Raw genomic sequence first — 23,515 nt, forward strand, 5'->3', positions numbered from 1 at the left:
ACAATGTTAGATACTTCCTTCCATCTAAAAAAAACTATCGCAATACTGGAGTCATTTGCTAATCAATGCCACCCTTTTAATCTCTCTCTTCAACAGGGACGAAGTCACTACCTCCTCTACTGTCACTACTAACCTGGTGCCTCGTAGCAAATCAAGCGACATACTCAAGAAAGATTCTCCAACGACATCCTCTGCAGACAACACATCCAAACACACTACCAAATTATCACACTTTAATTCCCTCAAACAGTGGGGCCGCAACCGACTACGGATGATTAACCGCGACTCAAAAGACAAAGTACAAGATATTGATGACTTCAATATCTCTGATACGACCAGAAACAGCAAACGCAAAATCTCTGACAAAGATACAAAACTTTCGCACGAACGAAAGCCTTCCTACTCTTCGTCAGAGAGAAGTATAACTGTCGCTTCCGGCACCAGCGCCACCACTAGCATGCCCGCTTCAATTAACCCTGTAAAGCTGCGTGAGTCCTCTTCCATCCGAAGACAGCGCCGTACCGCGCTTGGTAACAAGGATGAACCCCATTCATCCAGTGGAAATTGGAGTGCTAGCTCCGAATCAGGGAGAACATCGATTGGTAGTGAGATAACTACCACTACTCATCCGAAATCAAGTGCCTCTAGTACATCACTGAACCACAATCATCACACAATCTCCAGCGGGCCTCCTAGTTCCATCATAAGCCGGCGTAGATTTCTCAATACTTCTGCTTCTAGCAGTGTTACAAGTGAAGGTACAGCTACACCGGATTTACAAATGTACGACTATCACGACGAGGGTGGTGAAACCAGTTCGGTCTACTCGTGTGACACCGAAGGCTACTATACATCCTTCCATGTTGATTCGGGCTTGAAAACTCTGAAAGAAGAGGAACCTGTAACTCCGATGCACTCGACAACTGCCTTGTCGAGTACGACTTCGTTCGAGAGCTCTGGTAATCAAACGGTAATTTCTCCGGAAAATGAATATGAGCTATTTGGACGAGGTTCCACATCAACGACAACCAGTTCTGCGGGAACGATATGTACAGTACTGGCCGATGGTCATCGTAATTCCTTGATCGGCCCGACTGTGCCGGAACGGAAGAGCTCACTCACGAAGCTCAATCGCAGTAACAGCTCGGCGAGTAATGGAACACTAGAACGTAGCTATTCGAGTAGCACCGTCGGAAGTACGCTGGAGAGAACCGGCACTATTAAGCGTAATGGCCATCTACTGCAGAAAGAAGTAGCTGCCTTGATTCACAAGGAAGAGGAAAGCAAGAAAAACAGAATTGAGTCACCCGATAGTGGTAATAATACGAGCTCGTCTCCGATTGAATCGAATGCTAATTCAAGCCCAACACAACGAGTGAGAAGTTGTTCTGAATTCGAGTATTCCGAATCATCGGATCTCGAGTGCGTTGACCGAATTGAAAGAATTCGAGAAAAGACCACAATCAACACTAGTAGAATACCGTCGATGTGCATCATTACGCCCACAAACAGCGACGATGAAAACGGTTCCTTGAAACGAAAGAAGGAGAAACCAAACGAAACGGTGCAAAACGAATCGGTAGAATCTAAAAAGGACTCTAGCAGTGTAAGAAAAAATGCTTTGCAGCCGTTAAACAGCATGTTTGGCAGGTTGAAGGGGGTGCTGAAAAAATCACCCAGCAAGGATTCCTCAATGTCGGATAATGTAAACAACAGCGCCGAACCTGTTTACGACGTAACTGGAGAATACGTTCGTATTGCCGACGTGAAAATTGCCAAGAAAACTCACCACATCAGTGGTGTTTACTATTCAAACGATGTGGTAAAACGCAATTTGGCCACGGTTCTCTCGGGAAATCTCAACGAGGAAACCGAATACGTATCTTTGAATGAATTACCGTGCAATATACGCTGCGAGAGCAATGTTCTCTCTGCCGAAAATAAAAACACCCCTCCTCGAGGAAGCGGAAAAGCAAACTCTTCTGTTACGGAAGGGGAAGCGGTCACTGCCGGAGAGAGTGCCGAACATGCTTCGAAGAGGGGTGCCCGCGTGAAACTGGATGCGCACGGCAAGGTTATCTACAGTTCGGACAGTCTGAAGAGGAGAAAAGGTGCGCACACGACCTTCGCGCCGGGTCCATTTGTGAAAGACGTAAATACAATACCAGCACCGACGACAAACATTCCTACTACAAATACTACAACTCAGGCAGCATCACCAGCAGCATCTGCAGAAAATGCCAAAAACGTTGTTGTTGCATCTCCATTGCTAAGTGGTGGTCTAGCGAACAGGAAACCAATAGTAGTGAAACCAGTGATATCGCAATCTGCATTGAAAACAAAAGCAATCGTCAACACCAACAGTAACAGTAATAATAACAGCAATAGTGTGGCATCCTTGCGTATGGCTCCCATAGCCACTATCCATCCAAACAACAGTACCGCACAGGAAGTAGATAAATCATCCGCAGCGTCACACATCATGTCCTCCGGTGTTCTGAAGGGTGCTTACGTTAATGTACAGGAAGCAAAATCACCGTCTGCGAAACCGCAATCAATTCACTATATGGAACCAACAACCATACAGCACCAGCAACCAGGTAAGCATCCAAAATCGCAAAAGATTAACGTCTCTAGAATAGTAGGTACTTCGCCTAAAGTTAGGAACATCATTTTTCCCTCCGCGCGGCCATCCCCGCAGACGCTCTCTCTTTCATTTAAGACGCAAAATTCTCCCTCTCGTAAAACGCACCAAACTCATCTCATCAGACGTAATAAGGACATTGACCTAAATAGCAACTCTGCCGTCAAACGTAGGGATAGCTACAGGAATGCAAACTCACCCAAAATCGATATCGCTGCTACGAGCTCGTATGTTTTCACTGAGATGGATGTAAATAAACGAGATGAATTGTTCTCGTCCTTACTGATGAAAAAGGATAGCAAACATTTTCACTCGCATGATCAAAATAGCGACAAGGACGATGGATACGAAGAAATCAGTGATGTCGATTTGGACGAGGATAGCAAATCTATTGCTCGTTCATTTGAAAGATTGCTCAATCTATCCGATGAGGTATTCGGGCTACAGAAGAAGGATGGCACCAAAACTAGCATCCTAACGGAGGGCAGCTTGACCGAGTTAGATAATAATACGGTTGAGGATAATGACGATGAGTTGGATGTTGTGTTGCGTGATTTGATGCCAACAACTCCCAGCAGTTGTAGAAGAAGTTTCGCAATACCTTTAACGCCCAGTAAGCTGACTGTCCCCTTGGACAGTGGGCAACACCGGGCCAGAGTTTTGAGCTTCAGTGCAACAAGCAATGATAATTCAACTGATATTTGGTGAAAAAAGTAAAATATAGATTGAAAAAATTACATTGTTCATAAATTAATAGCTCCACAATACATGCCGAAACATTGGTAGTGAGATATTTTTAAACATACTACGTACAAATAAGTAGTTTAAAAAGATTTATTTTTTGACTTTCATTGAGTAGTAGAAAGACAAATAAGTGCAAAAATGTATGCAGTATCAGTCTTCTTTTCACAGCTTTCGCGCCATTTTACCAGGTGAAAATGTTCGTAGAATGACTCAATAAGAAATAGGCTGAATTTTTCATGAAAATCGAATTTTTAAATTGATCATATCTTTCTTATTTCGCAGCTTTTTCAGTTCTGAGATTTAAAATTTTGAAATGCTGGTGATATCTTTTACAATATCCAATTTGTTGATAAAGGCACGATGCAAAAACAAATTAATAGGAATTAATGTTAAGGAAAAAATTCAGTAGAATATGAAGCGTTAATACAATGGTTCAAGGCTAGACATGTTTTGATTAAATAATACACTGCGAGATAACCGAGATAGTTTTGAATGAAACTGCTTCATTATTTATTTAAACGTTTTTTTGAGAAAGCTACTGGGCAATTCTGTAACCCTTTCTGACGTATGGTAGAGCCCACAAGTTAGAAAGGGTGTTTCCATATACTGAATGTCTAATGCCATGAACACCATAGAAAAACCTATAAAACCTGGAAATATTAGGAAATTTCAAGATACATATCCTGGAAAAAAAACACGGGATATTCAATATTCAATAACATCAATAACGATTACTCTAATTTTACGCATAAAAATGCTTTTTCAAGCAACAAATTAAGACATTGACAAATGAGGTGCGAATCAAAATGACCGAATTCCAGCACAAATTTGACAGATTATCCAGAGCGAACAAATATGCAATGTTACATGGAAATCGGAGAGGGTTTCATCTGATCGATTCGTCTTATGGAAAATGTGAGAAAAATTTATGTAAACAATTCATTTAGACAGAAATCAAATAATTTTTTGATATTGCAATCTCAGTGTGTCCTCTACATGAATTTAGGCATGTTTTCACTGTATGAGCTCTTTACAGCCATAGCAAAGCATGTGTTGCCGAAGAATGTTCAAAAACAATTACCAATAGCGTAATCTACTTGCTGGTACTGAAAAGATTTGCGCTACTTCGTCGAAATCGTCCATTTCCGTTCTATCGAGCAGAAAACATTAGTGTAATCAATGATTTCACCGTGCACAAATCAGTAATACGTTTGTACCGATTCGTTAGTTCACAAGCTACAACACAAAGCCTGTTAGAGCGTATTGTGTGCATATTTACACTCATTGTTCTCAAAACAAAAGAAGCGCTCCTAGCGAACTCGCTTTTTCTACCATCATCCGTATGACGAAGAAAATCCAATGGCGTTTCAATGCGTTTGGACGTAATTGAAACTCGTAAATAGGACGAATTTGGAATCAAGAAGGAGTCCTCTTCTGTCTGCAGAAGTCGTCTTCACTCTACTCGATCCTTAGCCATACGTAGACGATGTCAATTGTCTTGTTTTATTAATTGGACAATGTTTTTATAATCAGCGAGATTTTACTGCATCCAAACCTTCGTGCAATGATGGTAAAACCATCATATAAAATTGTGAGTCTAGCATGCAGTAGGTTTACGGACAATAATAACTTACACTTTTATCAATTTTAGATAAAAAGATCAAATTTCAAAGTCTCAATAAACAAAAATTCAAAGTATCAAGCGAAACATAGCGCGTAACTTTATGACGAAAGGTAGAATTTACGTAAAATAAAAGAGAAGTGTAATTTTTGCTAACAGCGACTGCTAAACCATCAAGAGATTTCACATTGTATACTTATTGAAACGAAGTACAAAGCATATAAAATAATGATTAAGCGCAGCAAAACCCATCACCATCGTTGCTTAGGTAGGTACCAATCCATCACCAATCGTTGCACTCAATATTTATCATCTGCACGATTTGCACAATCAAATAAAGAAACACAGTGTGTATAGTACAAATGCAATGTTATGACAAAGTTAACCGATAAATTATAAATTATTGATAAACACAAATTAATTGTTCATAAAATATATTTCATATCATACGGATACAATAAATCATTCCAAATAATGTACAAAATCATCGAGAATGAACTTTGTTTGTAAATAACAAGAGGCAAGATAGCTTTAAGCATTACTAACACAAAGTGAAAAAAGAGACGAAATAAAAATCGTGACAAAACACGACCTGATCATGACGACAATAACTAACAAAATATGTATGCGATAAATAAATAATTTATAAAAAAAAATCACATACTAATGAATCTATACTGTACATATATAACAATTGTGTTTTTACTGATTTGAATACTTCTTTTTTTATTTGTATCATTTGCCCTAACGCTTTGAATATAATAAAACAAAATAATTCAATGTCTAACAAAAAAAAAGTCGCTTGTTTTTGTTTTATTTCACTTTTCAGTTTTCCCTTATGCACCATGTGGTTCTCATTTTCATTTGTGTGAGTAATGCAATTGTGTACGAAAATCGCTTTTATTAATAAAAATGTTCATTTTGTTTTTATGCATGTAGCTTAAGAAAAGGAATACTGAATATCAATTGCAATAAAATAGTCGAAAGATAATAATGAAAAACAGATACTTTTAAATTCAAATATATTTATCAACGTAAATAATTACAATAACGTATATGACATTTTGTTTTATTGCACATTTTCAAACATTATTATTAGTCATTAAACGTTGCTAATCGAAAAGTGTTTGGTCTTGAAATTCGCATTAATTTTTTTAACATTATATCAATAATATGATTTGATAATCTAACAAAACTCAGGATTCATTGCTTCTCTTTTCACCATCAAATACAAATTAATTCTGGTCAATTCCGTGGTTGGTTTAGATTTTTAACTATAAAACTGTATTTTTTTGTTATCATTAAAATGTTAAATTTTGTTTGTAACCTATTTCATTTTTCTTTCCTTATCGTGCTGCGACCAATACTGCTGATATTTTTTTCGATCAGTCCCTTGCATATGTTTATTTTCAAAGCGATTTTCGTATGTAGCTATCTTACAATTGCCGTTAAGATCTATCTAAACCGTTCATCAAGTCTTTGTATACTTGAGGACGGTAACACAAGGATACAGAAATTGGTCTAGAATGTGATCTTGTTGGTAGTAGAAGAAAAGAGAACCTCATCACATATCAAGCTTTCAAATTGTTTGCACCAATCACCAAAATGCAGTATTTTCTCCGTTAGTCGCGAAATTGGATCAAAACCAATGGCGCATGTTCAGTAGAAATAATTTGAGCCTTCACAGCGGTATGATACTAGTAGAATCGAAGAAACCTTTTCCCAGCACGTACAGTTCTTTCATGCAATATCCTCCCACCCATTTTACGTTGTAAAACAGTCTATATTCAAGCTACAACTGATATAACGTAACATTGCCTGTCTTGCAATGAGCATTTATACGGCAATGTTTTTCAGCAAATCCTATATATGACATTTGATATCATAATTTATGTAATATTAGTTATAGTCTATACAACGTAATATCGTCTTAAGTTTGAATGTAGTATTATAGTACGTTTAGACTTTAGCTGAAATTACGTAATATGTATAAGCATTCTTGAAATCAGACATAATTTTTCAGAGAAAATTTTACGTATGAGTTCTCATTGCAAGACACACAGTTCGAAAAAGTAGTGTAAATTTCTGCATCATACATAAATGGAGCGTCACATATCATATACGTTTACATTATATATCATGTAAAGTTCTGACACATTTCATGCAATGTAGTAAATATTATATACAAAAGCCCATCTTTGTAAACAACATTGTTTGCAAGTTGCTCGGTCGCGTGAAATGAAATACAAGTCTACGTGGATGAATGTTTACATCACAATTAAAATTCAGATTTTTTATCTGTGTAGCTTATAATACGTAATATCAGCTTTGGTCTAATACCCTGGACAGACTATGGCTTATATCATGTAATATAAGCTGTCTTGCAATGAACACTCATACATCTAGTTTTCACTGGAAATCCTATGTATGAGTGCTCATTGCAAGACAGTCTATATTACATGATATAAGCCATAGTCTGTCCGGGGTATAATGGTACGTTCATACTATAGCTGATATCATGTAATATAGGCTATCTTTCAATGAGCACTAGAGTGATGCAAAATTTGAAATTTTTGCTCCACAATACTTAAACGATTCCAAATCGGATCCTGACTAACCTCTCAAAATTTGAACCCATTTGGTGAGAAACTGAGATGGCACAAACCATTTCAAATTTGTATGGGAATTACTATGGTAAAACCAAGATTTTTGTTCATGTATATCTAATAATTCACCATATCGGTTTGCTTCAAAAACTTTCAACTGTACTTGTAGGAAATTTTCTGAGTTGCAACTTTGCAGAAGACCACTTTTTGATTAAAAGCAAGGATCGAAAGTTATCAATGGTTCAATGCACTGATGTCTTATGATCATGCTCAATCAACTGCTCAGCAGGCTACATTGGTGTTTCTGGGGCGTTGAATAGGACAAAAAAATCATGGCTACTATGCCACACTGCAAAATACAGTGTTGCCTACAGAGCAGCTGCTTGATCATGTCATAAGTTTACCAATCTATTAAATAATTAATAACATTTTCCTGTCTCGTTTTACATAGAAACGATCTTGAGCAAACTTGTAGCTGAGAAAATTTTCTATAAGAATGGCTTTCGAACTGTCTCGCAGCTCAATATGGAAAAATACTAGAAGGCAATGAACAAAAAGCTGAGATTTCCCATAGTAATTTACATGTAAACTTCAAATGGCTTGTGCGAAGTCTGTTTCTAACCAAATGAGTTGTAACTTTGGGAGGCTAATCAAGACCCGATTTGAGCACTCATACATATGATTTTTGCAGTGAAAACTAGAGGTATGAGTGCTCATTGCAAGATAGCCTATATTACATGATATAAGCCATAGTCTGTACGGGGTATAATAGTACGTTCATACTATAGCTGATATCATGTAATATAGGCTATCGTGATATCAGAATTGATACAAAAGATTTCCGGTGAAAATTTGACGTATGAGTGCTCATTGCAAGACAGCTTATGATATCAGTCATAGTCTGAACGTACTATAAACGTAGCATTGCACGTAGTATGCAGACTACACAGCAAAAAATTCTGAATTTTAATTGTGATGTAAATATTCATTCAGGTAAACTTTTATTTAATTTCACGCAAACGAGCAACTTGTAAGCAATTTTGTTTACAAAGATGGGCTTTTGTATACAAAATTTGCAACATTTCATGAAAAGTCTCAGAACTTTACACGGTTTATAATGTCACGCTCCTTGTATGTGCATCATATTGAACAGAAATTTACACTACTTTTTCGAACTGTGTATAGCTGATATTACGTGATATAGGCTATCTTGCAATTAGCACTCATACGTCAATTTTTCACTGGTATAACATTTGATATCAAGATAGCCTGTATTACATGATTGTATCAGTTATAGTTCGAACGTAGTTTAAACATGTATTTTTTAATTCCTTTCGCAATTGAACTTAATTATTTCAAATTGTCTCAAACTTATACATTGTTCATAGAAGATTATAATAATTACACGCAACCTCATCCCATCTACCAAATGATAGTTAGGGCGGTTTTGAAGCTGTCAAAGTGTGTTTATTCATGCAAAAATTTATAATTTGCAAATATCAACAACGAAATCTAGATATACCTAGCTGGAATTAGTGCGCATCAGCCTTTGTAAGCAATGGCTTCTCTCGATGATTTCTAAGAATTAAAGGAACGCCCACACAAACCAACATAACCATCGGGTAGGGGGTAGGGGAAGTTAATTTGTGTGGGTGACGCTTGACATTCTAGAAATCATCGAGAGAAGTCATTATTTACAGAATCTGTTTCGCTCTTACTCCAACTCTATCTAAAAATGTCAAGTTGAAGTTGAATTTTCTGACAGATTAACTGGTTTTTAGTTGGGACGTTATATACTTAACGATCTACCAACTAAAAAGCACCACAATGAGAAAACCTGAACGAGCGTATTGACTGTATTGAAAAAAAACACCATCAAGATAGCCTTAAAACATGTTGTAACTGAAGCATAATTCAGAATGCTATGTAATCATATGATTAGTCTGAGCAGTTATAACATGTTGAAGACATTTTCTAGTCAATAATGATTATAACATGTTATAACTCTGTAGACTGAACAAGGTATAATGCAATGTTAAAACCGGTGAGTTATCAAATCTTATAACGATTTGTTTTTTTTTTCTGTAATAACAATTATTATAACATATTACAACTTTCCAATCTGAATATAGCATAATGCATTGTTCAGACTACAGATTAAAACATGTTATAATAATTATCGACAGCAAAAATATTATCAAGGCTTATAACATACTATAACTGGCCAGTCTGGCCAGTATTAAATGCTATATATAACATGTTTTATAACTCTGTAGTCTGGACAAGGCATAATACTATCTTCAGCGGTTTTTTTTTTGTGATGTCAACCATTATAACATGCTATAACTTAGCATAAACTGAAACACTGGCCACTAACATGTTATAAGGCTATTTTGATGACATTTGTCTTGAGGATAGAGTGATAATTGCTCAGTCTCAACGATGTAAAACATACGCTAGCACTATGACAGAAGCAACCGAAACATATTTAATGTGAACAGGAAATACAAATCCGTCCAACCGCGAGCATAGCTTTCTTAGAGGGTCTAGTATAAGATAAAAGCAGACTATAGTTTTTGACAGAGACGTTGAATAGAGACACGCATAGACTGAAGCAAGAATAACCAAACGAACCGTCAAACGCTGAACCAAACGGGCAAAGTAAATAAACATTACTGTTAGCTCAATTCACCAAAAAGAGTATTGTTCTCAATCATGAAAAAAGTGTTTAATTATGTTCACGAAATATTTGATATCTGATATATTTATTTATTTATTGTTGATTCTATTTATTTATTTATTGTTGATCCATTTTTTAGTGATAAAAAACAATTTCGTATCGGAACGTAAGCAAAACAGTAAAATATGACAAAAGTTATACTGTCATCGAGCGACTGTCATCTCTCGTCTTCGCTTTATTTTTGCAAAATGTTGCCGTGCACTTCATTTCTATTCAGTTCCGGTCGAATGTTCAAATTTTCTCAACAGCATTGTGGCACTGTATGAAAGTAATTTGAAGCTACTCGAAGAAACATGGTTGCCATTGACATTGCCAAAAGATACCTCAAAAACCGTGCTGCTGTTTTGACAGACATTTTCATTGCGCGTCTCTATCAACGTCTCTGGTTTTTGATCCAAACGAACTGTCAAAACCAGAACCAATCGAGCAGTGCCTACACGCTATTTCAAAACTACCAAAATTCGGGTAGAATCCACTCAGATCGGTCAAAACTGAACCTACCCAAAAATGGGTAATGGTTGTTGGGAGTGACAAGTTGACAAATGAACAACGTCGATCGGATGCATGTCAATATTGTTCATTTGTCAACTTGTCACTCCCAACACAGTTTACTCATTTTTGGGTAGGTTTATTGCATTGACAGTGTTGCTAGAAATCAACTAGGCATAGGCTGCCAAGGCAGTTTGTTTTGAATCTGCAATTATATTATACCCTCTATAATAAAAAGTTAATACAATCATCATTTCAAGAGCCACATACAAAATGTTGAAATCCGCATCATGATGATGGTTTTCAAGGTAGGGATGGTTTTCAAGGTAGGGCAAGGGCGGCGAAGGGCGGCGAAGTGCGACGTTTATAGGCCTATAGATGTAACGCAGGTTCCAAAATACAGTGCTTTCCCGTTTTTGGCAACATGACTCAATTTTCCTCAGCTAGTGCTTTTGGACAGTTTCTCATACACTACCTGTAATTTCTGATCGTTGAATAATCTTCTAGTAAAATCACAAATTGAATTTGGAGTTCGATGGATTTTATGGAAAGCAGAGAAAAAAACGAGAACGTGTTTCCAAAAATAGCACTGTAAAAGATAAACCCTTTTGCGCAAAAATACAATGACTGCCATACAAGCTCAGGCATTGCTTAAATGTGGATATGCTAATAAAACAACTCCTAACTAAGCGCACGCATTAAGTTCATCATAAGTCAATAAAAAATAAGAATCTAAAACTGACTTGTACCATCCACATCTCAGGACAGTCTCAATCAGGGTTGTTAATCGATAACCTCTAATAACGTCAGCGTTAATGTCTGCGATGGTGAGTTAGCTATTGAGACTTTAACGCAGACGATATCGACGGTTATCGATTAACAATAGTGGTCTCATCCACAGTTGATACGACTTCCAATTTAAAGATTCGTTAACATTTGTATGAATGTTACAAAGACAATAGGGGAAGGCAGGGCATAGTGAACAGGTGGGGCATAGTAAGATTCCTGTGCTTTAGCCTTCGATTTCTTATAGTTCAAAACAAATTAATTGATCATTAATCATTGCAACTACCCATTAATTTTTTTCGCACAATTAGAAGTTTGAGACTTTAGTGTGGGATGCTCATTATGCCCCACCTGTTCACTATGTCACTCTAACCCCTAGCTATTCATGGTTTCAATAGTTCTCAAAAGAAAACTTCTTTAATTGATGATGACTGATTGAATTTTAAAAAAACATTCCCACAGTAGTGTATTTAAATGGATTACATAATCATAATCGAACTTTGCCGTGGAATAACATCTTGATATTTTTTTTCTTCCTCGAACCTCGAGAAAATATGGTCTTATTTATGCTAAGCTTGAAAAATCTGGAATGGAATGTATCATTTACTCAAACTTGCTGGTAGAAGGTCGTCACAAAACTTCTCGGCCATATAATTTAAATTGAGATTATTGTTTGTTGCCAAGTTTACTATCCATATTAATAGTATGGTATACAATACAATGTTCAACTTATCAGGTAAGTAAACATACATGTTAAAATAAGCGTGCACGGTATCTAGTTAAACTATCGAAAAAATAGAAGCACACGTACGCAAAATTTTACTGCATGGTTGTTTGGAATTCGTTAGTATTACTAGGAAGCATTATCCAAGGTAAGTACGTAATACAAATTTGCAAATCTTTTTCCTCGAAAGACTAATTTTCTAAGTGTCTATTATACTCACTATTAACACACTTTTCACAAATATACCGATTGCTTCTTATTCAAACTGAGAACAGTTTAACTCTGACACAATTGCATTATAACTACTTTAAATGTCTCCATAAAATTAATAGAGCAAGTATTACCATTTCTTCTCAGCTGAATTCATCTTTCATTCTCAATATTTTCAAGTATGACAATGAATCTACGATTTTTTTTTTTAAATATTTTTTTTTTTCTTTCTTTTTTTTCCTAACAGATTATCTACATTCATCCCCTGATGAGTATGTTCAACTTTATGGACCTCATCCACATACATACACACTTCCCAGGCGTTCTTTGGTGCAGCAATCGCTGGAACGCCCCATGTGTAATATCATGCCGGCAGGAGTTGCAATGCCATCAAGGTCAAACTACGGTTACGGGCCCCCAATGAGCAATAATGCTAGTCCATTCCAACGGAATAACGACGTCTACTGGACGCTACAAACTCGTCGCAGACCAAATCCAATGGGTTCGGTAGGAATGCGGGATGACTCGAAACTAATTCAACCAACTGCTAGGCCAATCGAAGAACTATATTCTACGCCGAACAAAATAAAATCAAATGAGCTTAAGACAACTCCTACTGGATTTGCGACATACTTCTCACCAATCGCTAAAAGTAACATAGGAACCGAATTGAGCGATGACGTTGACAGTAGTTTTAAGATTTCTCCGATCGATCCTAGAAATACAGCTACTTTCAAAACATCAACACCATCAAAACCACATGAAACATCACTGTCACCGACAAGGTCACTTACCGAAGAGCTTCGATATAAATTGAGACTGCAACAAGTAGGCGTCCGCTCACATGGAAACTCACCGGTGAGCTCCGGTCGTTCAACACCAAAAAATGTTCTCGAAGCGCAAGCACCTCGTGGCAGGCATAGCTGGGCTTCCAACAGTACTGACATTGCGCAAACATGCTCGGATAGACTAGGGACACCAAAAACAAGCCTTATGGATTTCAAAAAGCTTCTTCTTGCTCACGGATCCAAATCCAACCTTACTTCCGGGGGCAAAATGTCTGCTGTTGAATTACTCAAAAAATCAAAGAGTTCAAGCGCAGCTCAGCCAGTCTCTCCAGTTACGAAGACGTCTGCCAATAACAGTTTGAATATTTTGGATTTATCTGGATCTCCAAAAACATTCGCCACAAGGCGTATGATTCGTCAAGGAAACTTTGGAAACGGATCTCCATCAAAAATCGGCAACGGATCCAAACTTTCATCCAGGGGTGGTTGGCGGTACAGCAATGTGCGGAGTGAGGTTATGTCCACTGCAATCCCCGAAGCAAACAGCGAAGAAGATAATTCTAGTCCATGTAATTCCGCTTCCGTGAGTCGATCACAATCGCAAAGCCGCAATGTAACTCCCACGGCAACAATCAACGAGGTAAAGTCCTCACCTAAGTCTGCGGAACATGAAGTTATTGAAGAAAAAATGTCCAACATTCGGGATAACATATTCTTGCAAGAGGATGAAAACAACTTTATGAAGGGAGAAGTGGCCACCTCCCGTCCGCAAAAGACCACATCGCCAGCAACGACACGTGCTCAATTGCAGGCCCAAAGGGCAATGTTTTTAAGTAATAACAATCATATCAAATCCGCGACCTTCAAGGATGGCCACTATATGGGAATTAGCAGTTTTTCCACCACTCCACCGAAAATCAACGAAGTCAATTATAATAATGACTTAACCACTACGAAAGATGATCACCAACAGAAAATGGCAGCTCCGTCTTTGGAAACGGCTCTCTGAACTGTCCGCTATTGCCAAAATTCGAAAATTCCGCAGGATCAATTAACAGACCAACTTTTACCGGCTATATCCAGATATGCAATGTGAAGATTTCTTACAAAAGTATTACTATTGGATCCAAATTATATTCATTAAAATTAACTAAATTATTCATACAAGCTAGTCCGGAGACAATTATGAATGAAGACTTCACAAAATGACCGATTTTCAACAAAACGTAGGTAAATTCACAGTTATAGTCATAGTTTCGCTAATTTATATGTTAATCACTTTTAAAATGTATGTGTCTTTCAAACTGTCATCAAAAGTATAGTTTTAGTGGAACTTGTTTGATTTTTCTTTCCAAAGAAATAATTAGCTTCACGATTTATGCCTTTTCGATGAGTGTCAATAAATAAAAAGTGTACTAAACATAACCAACGCAGTGATTTCGCTCATCCAAGTTTCAATGCCTGTATTCAATAAGGATATGACTCGCCTTTTTGTTAAACATTTATTTATATCCTATTTATTCCATTAATTATTCGATAATTATTTACATACAAATGCATAATGAAAGACAGCAGACGTGAAACATGTATTGAAATAGAAAAGGAATCATTTAATATATTATCAACATTAATACTTTATATTTATATCTACGAGACAACTAAATATTATTACAGCGTAGTGAAAGAAGAAAACTAGATTTCTATAAAAGCGTGTTAATAAGTCTAAATAGAAACGTGTACACCAGAGAGGCAATTTTTATCCGAGAAGGCTAAAATATAGGCTATTCATAATAATCCGATTGATCACGACTGACCAGCAGTTCCGAAGTTAAGCTATCGAATTTCGTCCTTATGTAGATTTAATGTTTTTGGTTCGGTAAAATTAGTAAAAAGATACATTGATAGGTCTTATTTTACTTGCGTTGCGGACATTTATCATTTTCACTATTTATGCTCAGATTGTTTCCCTATTTCTAGATAACTGCATTTCATATTATCTTAATTAATTCATGATATTCCATGGATATGAGACAAAACGTTTTGTTATAAGGTGGCTTGAAATGTGCTTTATACATCCGAAAGAAAAATACAATAAACGAAAAATTCAAATCGACAAATGCAGTGTTTTAGATCCGAAGTCCTCATTTTTTGTCTTTGATTATATTTTTGAAATTTACATAACAGCACCCTGCAACTATAAAGGTGCTGAAGAAGGAGGTTAAGGATGGTACCGGAGGTTAAGTGGTGGTTAACTGGCAGCCACCACTAAGCCAAACAAAGTTGATGATGTAAAGCGGCGCCGGTGGTGTAGTGGTAAGCGTGATTACCTCTCATCCTAGCAGGCCTGGGTTTAATCCCAGTTGGCGCCGCCAGGATGTTCTGAGGCATAACATCTCTAATCACCGAGGGAAGTAAAGCCTTTGGTCTCCGGTTCATGAGTTGATGGGTCGATAGGGTAGGGTCCAGGTGTGGGAGCTGCCTCCCTGGCGTCGGTAGCATTGGTGCTCAGCCCGGAAAACAAGATCGACGGAAAACAAATCAAGGAAGAAAAAAGTTGATGATGTTGATGTTGGTTCTCACAATGGTTAGAATCAGGGTTTTTAATCGATAACCGTCGATAGCGTCTGCGTTAACAGGTACTCCGGCCGGATCCATAAGTATTTTCGCCGATGCTGCCTTGCCCATATTCAGCTTGTTAACCAACTAAATATTCCATCCTCCTTTTGAATTTCCATATCCAATAAATATCGTACAGAACCAAGACACGTCAGCTCGAATTCTTCCTTCAAATCTCAAACACTTCAAACACTTTGTTGATCTGTGCGCATCTACGCATCCGAATAAAAGATCATCTACGTACACTAGCAGATATCGCGTAACACCTTGGATATGACGCACATAGAGACACGAGTCTGATGTACACTGCCGAAATCGTAGCTTTTTCGTTAAAACAGCGTGCAATGCTTTATTCCAACACCACGCAGATTGAGGTTGAGGGGCGTCCAAGTTTTGTTCATCCAGAAGGGAGATTTCACTGGGGACCGGTCTGCCAATACTCATCGAATCAGTTTTCGGATGGATAGCGACAAGCGAGCCTCCCTTAGCTCAGTCGGTAAAGGCGCAGCTACAAAGCAAGACCATGCTGAAGGTAGCTGGGTTCGATTCCCGGTCCGGTCTAGGAATGTTTCCGGTTGAAACATTTCTTGACTTTCCTGGGCATAGAGTATGATTGTACTTGCCACACAATTATACTAATGCAAAAATGGTGCGCTCCAAAGCTAAAAACTGTGGAAGTGCATCTAGAACACTAAGTTTGAGAGTACGCAATAAGCTAATATATGCTATAAGCAATAAGCTTGAAATGTTACGAAGAAGAAGAAGAAGAAGAAGAAGAAGAAGAAGAAGAAGATTGTAATATTTATTTATTTATGACTAATAATCAACAGGCGTCTTTGGCCCCAATGATGTAACCTAAACTAAACATGAAAAGTACATAGATAGTCATCTCGTAAAAAAGGAACATTACTAGACAAACTAAACTGATCTTGAAAAAACGAACTAAACCTCCGTGCGAAGCAGCTGACGAGTCAGGTCAAAACAAACAGTGCGGAGACCCTCTTTAAGAGTATCTGTAAACCACAGATTGCATTGAACATGCTATAATTAGTTCGCTGTATGGTCAGGCGCAGCATTGAATTATTCCGTAGGGCTCGGAGCAGTCTGTGCGTCCTTGCAAAATATCCGCAATTAGCAATGCCCTTGCTGTATCTCTTCGGACCGACAGGGGCTCCAGATGGATCAGTTTGCAAACGACTTTCGTAGCTAGGCAATCGGAAGGGATCCGTCCACGGCAGTTTACGTAGCGCTTATCTAAGGAACCGTCGCTGAACAGACTCAACTCTTTCGACACCGTTGTTGTAGTGAGGAGTCCAGACCGAGCAGTATTCTAATATGGAGCGAGACGAGGAGCAATACAACGATTTAAGGCACTAGATATCCGTGAAGTCTTTGGCAATCCTGAAGATAAACCCTAGAATTCTGCAAGCTTTGTCGACGGCATACGACTTCTTGGCAATATGACTTTATGGTATCGTTCAGAATCATCAAACATGTTTATTATGTTGCAAAATACACATAATATTTAATTAAACATTAATTATCCCGATTAATGTACACATTCTGGTATTACGGCCCCAATACCATAAACAAAATGTTTTTTATTTTTTGTTTTTTTTTATTTTATTTTTTTTTTTTTTTTAAGAAGGGCATAAATAATGGAATAAATTTCTTTTTTATATGTTTTATGGATCCTGATGAATGTGGGCGTCTTAGTGGAATACCTGTATAAAGAGGAAGAGAAGGATTAATAATTTCTGTTTAATTCCACTACCTTATTTGCTTATCCTTAACGGCGCCGGTGGTGTAGTGGTAAGCGTGATTACCTCTCACCCCAGCAGGCCTGGGTTCAATCCCAGTCGGCGCCGCCGGGATGTTCTGAGGCATAACATCTCTGATCACGCCTTCCTTCGGATGGGAAATAAAGCCGTTGGTCCCCGGTTCATGAGTTGATGGGTCGATAGGTAGGGTCCAGGTGTGGAAGCTGCCTTCCTGGCACGTCGGTAGCATTGGTGCTCAGCACGGAAAACAAGATCGACGGAAAAAAACAAACCAAAGGAAAAAAAAAAAATTGCTTATCCTTGACTAGTACGCATATTTCGTCTACAATGTGCAGACTTCTTTAGTGTCTTGTACTAATACTCGACTCCGAGTCTAGTCTAGTCGAGTATTAGTACAAGACACTGAAGAAGTCTGCACATTGTAGACGAAATACGCGTATCTGTCAAAGATAAGCAAATAAGGTAGTGGAATTAAAAGAAAAATTACTAATCCTACTCTCTCTCTCTCTCTCTATTTATGTTTTATGGATTTTGAAGGAACATTTTCTACAGCATGTTTTCGATACAGTCCTTATGCATTTGAATACAAAAGAGATGTATCCTCTCGCATTTTCTTGTGTTTTAGCCGTTGGCTAGTTCATCTCCAAGGAATGTGTGTGTTTGCTTATATTCGATAAACACTAATTTTGAATGAGGTTGTATGTTGCTGTTGTTTGAATAATAATCAGTACTATTCATAGAAGTCTGTTGCTGTGGCCTTTACACCAACACCTCTTCTGCTGGTGAAGCGTTTGGAATTCCAGGATTTACAGCAAAATCTGGTCAGATACATCGAGCTCTCATATTTTTCACAAGCTTACATAAGTTTAATTCTTGTTTGGTTCTAAACTTTTTACGTTTCTGTAGCGAGTGTTTTGCAGGGCTCCCAGCTTAGTGTTCTAGTTCTGCACTTCCACAGTAATTAATTGAGAGCTTTCTATGCAAACCAAAGCTGGAGTTTATAGTGTGGCAGGCGCAGAATAATACTCTATGTGGGATATATGGTGGGTAAAATAATCATTTTATTCTGTACTTTCACAATTGTACGAATTGGGTAGCAAAATATTAATTATTCGCTAAGTTCTTATCAGCGTATAAATAAAACGCAAGTTTCAAGCAGATGAAAGAAATACTTTATCAAAATTGCTAGATTCTGATCAGCATGTAGCGTAGCGCAAATTCATGACAAACGCAAACCCACACCGGAAACTGGTCGAAAAAACGATGGAAGACAACGATCGTATAAATTGAGTGAGGGTACGGCAGAAAGGAGGGGAACACGAAAAAACGGGGAGAATGAGAGAGCACGAACTCAAATTGCTCTTCACGGTCAGCGTTGCCAGTATTCCAGATTTATCTGGATTATCCAGATTTTCAGTCGTCTTGCCAGGTACACAGACAGATCACGTATATTTCCAGATTTTTCAAATATATTCCAGATTTTCCCAGATTTTTTAAATATGTTGCTTTAAAAATATTACTGCAATTGAAGGACCCTGTAATGAAAAAATAAAAAGCCGAACTTACTACTTTATTTATTAAAGGCCATCAACGCTGGACATTATTGCAGCATAGTACTTGGAATTGTTACAACAGGTTTGCAATGGGTTGCAGAACCATGAAAATTGAAACATTTTCTAAAGATTATTGGCTGAAAAAAATCTCAAATTATCAAAAAATATCGAGCCTGCTTTTTTTAATTTGCAGATTTCTGAGCTGCCCTAGAATTCAGAATTTTAAAGTAATTCTGTAAATAGTTTACAGTGAAGTGTGAGGCGAATTCCTTGTGAAACCAAAGGAGAATTTCAAGTTAAATCTGAGTAGAGTTCCATCCAACTCCGTTGTCGTGCGGCGTCACCTGTCGTTCAGGCGTATTGTGATTCCCGGTCCAGCCGGTTTAACTTTTCGCAACCTAAAAATTTCCCTACTAGTGTGGTGTGTTGTCAGTTGTCTAGTGTTAAGTATGCAGTCTATGCAACCTCTTGTTGACACATTGTATTTTAAAAAGCTCTGATTACAATTGCATGGAGATTTTGTGAAGAAAGGAAATAGTTAGCATTCGGAAGATAAATCATAGAAAATTCTTAAGATGAAACTTAAGAAGTGTGCTGATACGAATCGTGAGAATAATTTCAATGGAATTTTGTCCAATCTTTCTATCGAGATTCATTTTTATCAAGAGTATTTCAAAACAATTCTAACATTACCTACAAAGCAGTTCAATAAGTCTGAAAAGAGTGTGACGGTCATTCTGAAGAGTGTATCAATGAAATTATTAATAATATTCTAAGGGAATTTCATAGAGAAAAATTATTTCCAGTTTGAGGGAATTGTTGAATCAGAGAGTGATTTATAAGAGATTATTAGAGATAATGCTAAGAACTATTAGAATGTTACTAAAAAGTTTGGATTAATAAAGATAATTTTAAGGGAATTAAGGAAAGAAGTGTGATGGAACCTAGGATGAATCAAATTGAACTCTGAAAAAAGGACGAAGATATCCTGTGAATAGTTCCAAGGATATTCAGAAAAATATAAATTCCAGAATTTAGAATCACTTCAAGAGCTTGAGACTTCAAAAATTTTTTAGAGCATTTCAGATTTTTCCAGATTTTATATTTTAACTGGTCCAGATTTTTCTGAAAATGACGTGGCAACGCTGTTCACGGTAGCGATAAAGTTTAGATAAATGCTACCTTCTACGATATACGTATATCGTCCACTACTTGCAGACTTCTTCAGTGTCAAGTGCCAAGTGCCGTATCTGAACAACTTAGGCATAAAAAAAACATTTCTTTTAGTTTTGTCGCACCTTTGAAATTTATGAAAATCATGAGGGGGAAATAAAAATAATATAGGTGTTATTTATTGGACACCACCGCGTCCTAGCAAGAAGTACGGTTGACTTGTTTCGCGCTCCGTTAATTTGGAAGTTTTCTCGCTATTATCTGACGTAAATAATCAGTTTTTCTCGCTTAGTGATTCCTGGCATAATTCCGGATAAATTTATCAAAAAGTGAGTTTTTTTTCTGAGAAGAAAGTGTGTTTTCGGCATCATCGAAAATTGTTTTTGCGATTGGCAATTCGCCAATCATTTTGCGCACCATCGGTGCGTGGTCACGCATACCTGTGCACACGGATCATCGTCATCGAATGTCCGCATCTGCCTCCACATTCAAACCGCTCATCCATCATCGTGTGTTCAGCTGAGTGCCGAGCTTCATACAAGCACACACCAACGAAGTCCACTGCTGTGTAGACGCTCGGTGATAGTAGTATAGGATTATCAGATAAGTTTTTGTTCTTGTTTCTTTCTTTCTCCCATCTGTTGAATTTTAAGTTTGTGTTTCTGTGTTAGTATTTTTTTCTTCGTGTATTGTGTCCGAGTAATTTTGATTATCGTTGCAGTGGTAGAGCGTTTTTCGCTCCCACTAGTACGGCAAAATGGACATTTTGTCGGAAGACGAAATGGACGTTTTGTCAGAAGACGACACCACTTTGCCACGCGATAGCAAGAAGGGTCGAAAACGTCTGTCATCCCAGAAATCAGATGATGCCATCCCTGCTTCGTCATCTCAGTCTGGTAATGGACAGGGACAGATAAGCCCCCGATCGCGAGCCTACCCAGAAGACTCGACTGGCCCATGGGTTGTTTACTTTCAGCCCAAAAAGAAACCTTTGAATGTAATGCAAATTACTAATGATCTGACGAAGCGGTTCTCGGCGAAATCTCGAAGGTGAGGTACAATAAACTTCGCGTTGTCGTCTCTAACCTGAAACAAGCTAACGAGATTGCTGCCTCCCAGCTCTTTACACTCGAGTATAGAGTGTACATCCCAGCTCGTAATGTGGAGATCGAAGGTGTGGTCACCGAAGCGAGTCTGACCCCCGAGATCTTGGCGAAGCAAGCGGTTGGCCGTTTCAAGAACCCCTTGCTTCCCACGGTTGAGATACTGGAAGTCCAGAAGCTGAACTCAGTATCTTTCAGCGAGGGTAAAAAGAGCTTTACCCCCACAGACTCGTTTCGGGTGACCTTTTCTGGTTCAGCCCTTCCTCACTACATCGAGTTGGGAAAACTTCGGCTACCTGTGCGTTTGTTTGTTCCTCGGGTCATGAACTGCCAAAACTGCAAACAGTTGGGACATACGGCCTCTCACTGTGGCAGCAAGGCACGCTGTTCCAAATGCGGGGAGAAGCACGAGGATGGTGCCTGCACAGTCACTGCACCAAAATGCGTGTACTGTAAAGGAACTCCTCATGGTCTCTCATCGTGCCCGGCGTACAAACAACGCGGGGAGAAACTAGAACGCTCTCTTAAGGAGCGTTCCAGGCAGTCTTTTGCAGCAATGCTAAAAACAGCCACACCATCAACCAACGACCAAAATCCCTTTGCTGTTTTGTCTGATGACGAGTCTGACTCTGAATTGGCTGAGGAGGGAGTTTCTTTCAGTTTTCCGGAAGGTTCTGCACGGAAACGAAAACGCATCCGTTCGCGGAAAGTTGCAGATAAGGAACCCCAAATCAGCTTGCCCAAATCAAGGAGTGATGGAAAAAAGGAAGTTTCAACTCCTCCTGGTTTCCGCAGAACTGATTATAACCTGAATTTTCCATCTCTCCCGGGGACATCAAAAACCCCTGATGGCCCATTTTTAAGAACAGAAGCCCCTTCTTCATCCGGGTTGTTCTCATTTGATAAAATTGTGGACGATATTCTCAAGTACCTCAATATTTCTGATCCTCTCAAAAGCATTGTTCTGGCAATGCTTCCTACTGTGAAGACCCTCTTGAAGCAATTGACATTGAAGTGGCCCCTCATTGCAGCAATCATTTCCTTCGATGGATAATTTTCCAAACGAGGTCGGGGATTTGATCACTGTTCTACAGTGGAATTGTCGAAGTCTCATTCCTAAATTAGATTCTTTTAAGTTTTTAATTCACAATAATGATTGTGATGCATTTGCTGTTTGTGAAACTTGGCTCTCTTCAGATATCGATCTTCCTTTTTATGATTTTAACATTATTCGACTGGATCGTGAGGATTCGCGTGGAGGAGGGGTACTTTTGGGGATCAAAAAGTGCCATTCCTTCTATAGAGTGAATCTTCCACAATTTCCAGGTATTGAAGTTGTTGCATGTCAGGCTATTATTAAAGGTAAGAGCCTTTGTATTGCTTCTGTTTATATTCCTCCTAGAGCCGTTGTTAATCGCAAACAACTTTCAGATATCTGTTCGGTACTTCCTGCTCCACGGTTGATTATGGGAGATTTGAATTCCCACGGTACAGGCTGGGGGGAACTGTATGATGACAACCGTTCTACTTTGATATATGACTTCTGCGACAGCTTTAATATGACAATTCTTAATAATGGAGAAGTAACACGTTTGGCTGGCCCATCCTCGAATGGAAGTAGATTAGACCTCACACTGTGCTCTAACTCATTATCGTTGGATTGCACGTGGAATGTGATCCAAGATCCCCACGGTAGTGATCACTTGCCGATCAAAGTTTCAGTTGCCAGTGGGTTCAATCCGTCGGAACCCGTTAACGTCACGTACGATCTTACCCGTAATATCGATTGGACAAAGTTCAAGAATGTGATAGAAGATGCCCTAACGTCGGTAGAAGGGCTTCCACCGTTGGAGGAATATAACTTCCTCTCCAATCTGATCTTGGACAGCGCGCTTCAAGCTCAAACTCGGCCGGTTCCTGGAACGTCTTTCCGTAGG

At 38.3% G+C, this 23,515-nt stretch overlaps 1 protein-coding gene across 1 annotated transcript in view; it reads left to right on the forward strand.

The window, feature by feature from the left end:
* Positions 1 to 15,469, forward strand: part of gukh (GUK-holder) — a 93,483-nt gene extending 78,014 nt beyond the window's left edge. Inside the window, exons 5-6 of the mRNA XM_065235411.1 lie at positions 97 to 2,600; positions 12,812 to 15,469. Of these exons, the coding sequence (XP_065091483.1) occupies positions 97 to 2,600; positions 12,812 to 14,361 (4,054 nt within the window). The 3' untranslated portion in view covers positions 14,362 to 15,469. The remainder of the gene's footprint in view (positions 1 to 96; positions 2,601 to 12,811) is intronic.
* The last annotated feature ends 8,046 nt before the right edge of the window (positions 15,470 to 23,515 follow it).

This window comes from Ochlerotatus camptorhynchus, unplaced genomic scaffold (genome assembly GCF_037179485.1).
Source record: "Ochlerotatus camptorhynchus isolate MF236.1 unplaced genomic scaffold, CSIRO-AGI_Acam_v1.1 ptg000482l, whole genome shotgun sequence".
Taxonomy (NCBI): domain Eukaryota; kingdom Metazoa; phylum Arthropoda; class Insecta; order Diptera; family Culicidae; genus Ochlerotatus; species Ochlerotatus camptorhynchus.